Below are 6,269 nucleotides of genomic sequence, written 5' to 3'. Positions count from 1 at the left end.
TCAGTCATCATGAATCGGAAATCGGGAAACAACAAATGGACAGAGAGAATGATTGATAATCCATGTCTCAGTCCATATGATATCTAGAATGGAGGAATATATGATCCCTTATCTAATGGACAAGTCATTGACAAAGGTCAGAGTTCATCGACAAGGTCAGAGTTCGACAGAAGCTTTTGAGAGCTACGATTGCTGATCGGTTCCTGAAGTCATACGCAATAATAGTTTTAGACTTATCCAAGTGGGAGACTGTTGGATTAATGTCTAAGTCCATAACTATAATTGGTAAGACTTGACCCGACCCGGCATGGTCCATTTGGGTTGCATGGCATCATGCATTTGGATAGACTATAATGAGAGAAATAACACTTAAGGTTGGTTAATATATTATAAGTTCTAATATATTAATAAGGTTATTTAATTAGTATTGATCAAGAATTAATTTGGAATTAATTAAGTGATAAAAAGGAGACTAATTAAATATATGGGTTGATTGTGTAAATCATTCATTCTTATATATGTGGGCTTGTGATCCAAGATTCCTTATGTTGGACTAAGTCCATGGGGTGACCCATGGATACTCCATGGAGGTTAAAATCCATGGAGCATAAGGAATTGGTAAAGTTATGAGTTACATGGTGTAACCCTAATAGCCACCATATAAAAGAATCCCATGGCTCACGAAATCGTGCACTAATATGTGAGTGTGAGGGCTAGACGATTTCAAGGAGTGTTCAAGTTTCTCTCAAGTTATTCCAAGTGTATTTGGTGTTGTGTGAACCATTTGAGGTGTCACACTTGGGGCACTAGGCACTCAAGCTTCATGAAGACATTCTACATCAAAGAGGTATGTATTCTATCTTGTTATATTTATTATTTTGTATGCTAGATTAGGATAATACATTGGATGTTCATAATTGTATGTATAATAGAGAAAACATAGATCCAAGGTATTTAGGGTTGCATGTACACTTAGGAGTGTTAGAATGCTTATAACCCAACAGAAATAACCTGAAAATCCATCTAAGAAACAATAATAGCTATGACTAGATAATCGCTCAAGCATTTGATCAATTAAAGGAAGAGGGAAGTGGTCTTTACAGGTGACATTGTTTAGCTTTCGGTAATCGATGCACACCCGCCAACCGGTTACCGTTCGTGTAGGTATAAGCTCGTTCTTCTCTTTCGCCACGACTGTCATCCCTCCTTTCTTTGGCACTACTTGAACGGGACTAACCCATGGACTATCGGAAATCGAATATATGATCCTGGCGTCTAAGAGTTTAACAACCTCCTTCTTGACCACCTCTTGCATGTTCGGGTTCAACCGCCTTTGATGTTGCACCACCGGCTTTGCGCCTTCTTCAAGGTTGATCTTGTGAGAGCAATAAGAAGGATTTATACTTTTAATATCGATGATTTTCCACGCAACGACATTCTTTCTCTTCTTCAAGACTTGGACTAGCTCTTCTTTTTCAGATTTGGTGAGGTCATAAGCAATAATCACGAGTTTTTGTTCACCTTCTTACTCTTAATGTTCAGGCAAAGTTTTCAGCTCTAAATTCGTGTTTTGTACACTGAACACGTCGATTCCAGAGAGGGGACTCATCGAGTCCAGGCCAAATTTCCCGTCCGATCGCATTTTTTCGCCCCAACTCGTCGAGTTGACTTTTCAGAGCTTCTGATTAATTCTTCGAACTCAGCTTCTTCGAGCAGTCTTTCTATCTCTCTTAGGTCTTTTTCAGCATCAAAATTATCTTCAAAGGAAATGGTGGATTTGCTAGACTTGGCTTCTTTCCATTCCTCCATGAGTTCTTCTAAAATGTCTACCGAGAAGGCTGTGTCATCACTATACTTTGAATGCTTCATGGCTTGATCAACTCCAAATGTAACTGATTCTTCTCCCACTCGAAGGGTAAGTTTGGATTCCCTTATGTCTACTATGACACTTACGGTGTTTAGGAAAAGTCGTCCAAGAATGATTGGTACTTGATGGTCTTCTTCCATATCTAGTACTATGAAATCTGCGGGAAATATGAATTTATCCACCTTCACCAATAAGTCCTCGCATATCCCCCTTGGAAATATCACAGTTTTGTTCGCTAGATGAATTGCCATTCGAATTGGTCTCGTCTCCGGAAGGTTAAGCTTCTTAAAGAATGAGTATGACATAAGGTTAACACTCGCCCCCGAATCAGCCAATGCATAAATAGTAGCTAAATTCCCGAATTGGCATGGAAAAGTCAAGCTACCTGGGTCACCCATTTTCTTTAGCAATTTATTCAACATTGCAGCTGAAGAATTTTCATTAAGAACCACCTTTGACACCTCTTCCATCTTCTTCCTATTTGTAAGAAGCTCCTTTAAGAACTTGGCATACTTAGGCATTTGTGCAACCGCCTCGATGAAGGGAATGTTAATTTAAAGGGCTTTGATATGTTCCAGGAACTTTTGATACTCTTCATTCTGCTTGTCTTGTCTAGCTCGGCTTGGAAATGGCAATAGAGGTTGATACAGTTTAACGGGAGGAGTATTTTTCTGTACAGACAGCGGACTCGTCGAGTTCTTCTCTTCGACTCGTCGAGTCGCATCGGTTACTTGCGATTTCAGGTTTTCTGTCTCTTCCTCTTGTACCTCTTTTAGATCTTCATTTGGGATCGGGCTCAGAGGAGTGATTATTTTTCCGCTCCTAGTCGTCACTATGTTGATTTGTGTGCCTCTCGGATTTTTCTCGGTATTACTTGGAAGTCCACTCGGTGCTCGTTCGTTGATTTGTAGTGCAAGTTGGCCTAGCTTTTTTTCAATGTTAAGGATAGAGGCTTGTTGATTTCTCATCAATGCTTGTTGCTCTTTCATCATTGCTTGTTGTTCTCTTATTGCAACATCGGTTTCGTTGTGTCTTTTCTCGGATGCGGCTGCAAATCTTGTGAGCATATCTTCAAAGTCCATTTTCTTCTCTTGCACCGGTTCCTCCTTTTGATAGAAACCTCTTGTCTTCATCCTACATTTCTCCTCTTTTGCCTTCTTGTACTCATCGTATGGTAGCCACTCTTTTTTCGGTTTTCTCCAATCCTCATCATATCTATCGCCACTCGAATAACACACTTGCACTTTCCGGTTCCCATGATCTTCTAGATCACAATCTTTAGTAAGGCGAGGCCCGCTACAATTCTTACATCCCACTCGGATGGCATGGATGGTTTGATCCATCTTTGTCATTCTCCGGTCCAAAATATCCAATTTAGCCATCATCGCTACCATATTATCGGGAACTGAGTTCACCGCCCCTCGAGTTGAGTCATTCCTTGGGTTATGATATTCTCTAGAGTGATTAGAGAATTCTTCAATTAGCTCCTTTATGACAATGGGTGCTTTCTTCGTGAGTGGTCGTTTGGATTCAAGGAGTTGCCTAGTTGTCACGTTCACTCCATTATAAAAAATGGAGACTTCTTGATGAATGTTTAGATCATTATGGGGGCAGTTCCTTAACAAGCCTTTGTATCTTTCCCACGCCTCATAGAGTGACTCGCCTGCTTGTTGCTTTTGCAATGGCTTTCTTCAACTTTGCTATTTTTGAGGCAGGACAAAATTGATCAATGAACTCTTCACGCAATTTAGCCCATGTGGTGATGGATCCTGGAGGGAGTGATTTTAGCCAATCTTTCACGGCTCCTTTAAATGTGACTGGTAGCATACGAAGCAAAACAGTCTCGCGAGGCACATTAGGGATGTTGAAGTAGTCGGCTGTATCATTGACCTCGTCGATATTCTTGTATGCGTCTTCGTGATCCTTCCCGTAGAATGGGATGTCATTGAGTTGGGCGAGTATGTGACCTTTCAATTCAAAGTTGGCAGTTGCTGGAATCGTGGGTTGCACGAGTCTCGGCCCGATATCCTCACACATCCTTTTCTTTTACTCGCCCATGGTGATGTCTGCGATGTTAGCCATGGTGTTATCGGGTTCGCTTTCTTGCTCACTTTCTCCTTCGGATTCTATTTCGTACTCGGTCTCTTTTGGATTAGGATTTTGTTCAAAACTTTCTATCTTGCTCTCTTCGTTCTTTTGACTACTAGACTCACCCACGTTCTTTCCTTTCTTCTTTCCAAAGACCGATTTAAGGTCCTTGAAAGGTGACTTCTTTGGCGGGTTAGTTTCTTCTACGATTTTATCCTTGTTCTTCCTAAGAGCTGATTCCGGGTCTTCAAGTGGTGGGACCAAAGGTGTATTTGATCCACGGGTCATAAAATACCTAAAAGAAAACAGAAAAACAAGCGTAGAAAGAAGAAAACGAAGTAAAAAACGAAACTGAAAAAGACGATGGACTGGTCGAGTTGCGTCGACTGAACTCGACGAGTTCAAAGCTAACTCAGAAAAACTTAACATCTAAATCTAAAACAGAAAAACTAGTGACTTAAACTAACCAAATAAATAACGAAAATAGTAACTTTCTGCAAGATAAATCTTACACAAAGGATCGATAACACTAGCAATTAAAATAACTATTAGAACTGTTCCCCGACAACGACGTCAAAAACTTGATGTGTGTGTAATGCACTAGTTTTAATCCTACTATTTTAAACACAAATTAAACACACGAAAGGCAGTGTACCTATCGATTAGCAATATAGTTCTAGCAAGTAGGGTATTGAACACAGGGAACGGTAACAATTAAACTAACTACTAGAATTATCTAAATAAAAACAAGTAATAAAAAGAAGGGTTTTCTCTAGTTTTGCAAGACTAGAAACTTAACCAATTAACTAACACTCAAACTAAGACAATTAACAACTAAAGCAAATAGAAAGTAACTAGATTCAATAATAAAAGAGACTTCTGTTCAGATTCGACTCAATTATTCCTATGGTTGATTTCATGGCAAGTGCAATGGATTAATATATCATCGGTTACCGATTAATGTGATTAGGTTCATGTTCACTATTACTAATCCTTTGCAAACAGGTTAATTCAAATAGTGGCCAATTGGTTAAACTATCAAGGTTCCTAGTGTGTTGATTCGAATCAAGTAAGACTTGTAATATTAGCTAACTAAAATTTTCAATTCAATTAACTCATGTATGGTTGTTCATCATACATGCTTACACATTAATGTACTTATTTTCTAGTTAACCCTAGTATCATGTTCACTAATACTAGTCATACAATGTTGTGTTCACAAAATTATATGATACAAGCAATTAAGAAGATGTTCATGCAAATTAATAGACTTGATAATTAACAGAAAATAATTATTATCAACACATAAGGGTCTTTAACAAGCTTAACAAGACAATTCACCAAATCAAATTAATCCAAACCATAAAATCAAACCATATTCCTAAGTGTATCTAGTCTAAACAGAAGTAGTGAGTTTTAACTCATATCTACAACAATTAACATTCTAAAAACGAAATCTAACGATCCACACAGTTTATGAAAAAGATTAAGAAAAGAGTATGTATATTGCCTTTGATCTCCTCCAAATTGATCTCTAGGTTGAACTCTCGAAAACTAGAGCTCCGAGAATACTTCTAATCGCCAATTAGTCGCCAAAAATCTCTAGAAAAGCTTAGGGTCTCAGGCAATAATGTCCTTTATATAGATTTCTGAAAACAGGGGCAACTCGTCGAGTTCCTTTGACCGACTCGACGAGTTCGTCACTTAAAACCCGTGTATGGCAATTAAGTACCTTTTGTTCAATAATTGAGACAAAATAGCCAAAAAGTATTAAGATATTATACGAAATATATGACTAAATAGGCACATATCAAGGTCCAACAAACACTCACCTCTTTCACAAGATCCAGTGAAAGGTGATTTTGTCATCTTTCCCAAAAGACAAGATTCACACATATCATCTGATTTTAGGTCAAATGATTCCAACACTCCATCCTTTTAGAGTTAGGCTATGCGTTTCTTGTTAATGTGTCCAAGACGACAATGCCACAAGCATGTCTTGTTTACACTATTAGACAAGTCAATATTAAACACACTATTACCTAAGCTATCAACATAAGTCATTGTTTCATACACACCATCACAAGGTAACGCTTCAAACACAATAATGCCATTCTTATAAATTGAAATTGAACCATTCAAATCATTAAAAGAATACTTAAAACCTTGTTTGAACAATGCATGAAATGAAATAATGTTTCGCGTCATTTCTGACGAATAGCAACAATTCAATAAATCTAATCTAACATCATTACTAAGAAAAAGTTGATAAACTGCGATCTTGGTTACCGGTGAAGACTTTCTGTTTCCCATG

At 38.2% G+C, this 6,269-nt stretch overlaps 1 protein-coding gene across 1 annotated transcript; it reads right to left on the bottom strand.

Annotated features, from left to right (window-relative positions):
* Positions 1–1,605: 1,605 nt before the first annotated feature.
* Positions 1,606–2,388, bottom strand: LOC145106345 (uncharacterized). Its single transcript, XM_079043346.1, has one exon. The coding sequence runs from the start codon at positions 2,386–2,388 to the stop codon at positions 1,606–1,608; it is 783 nt and encodes a 260-aa protein (XP_078899472.1).
* Between the last annotated feature and the right edge of the window lie 3,881 nt (positions 2,389–6,269).

Source organism: Lactuca virosa, chromosome 4 (genome assembly GCF_052849685.1).
Source record: "Lactuca virosa cultivar CGN04683 chromosome 4, Lactuca_virosa_CGN04683_v6, whole genome shotgun sequence".
In the NCBI taxonomy this organism is placed as follows: domain Eukaryota; kingdom Viridiplantae; phylum Streptophyta; class Magnoliopsida; order Asterales; family Asteraceae; genus Lactuca; species Lactuca virosa.
The sequence above is the reverse complement of the archived record's forward strand: the minus strand, read 5'-3'. Positions and strand labels throughout refer to the sequence as shown.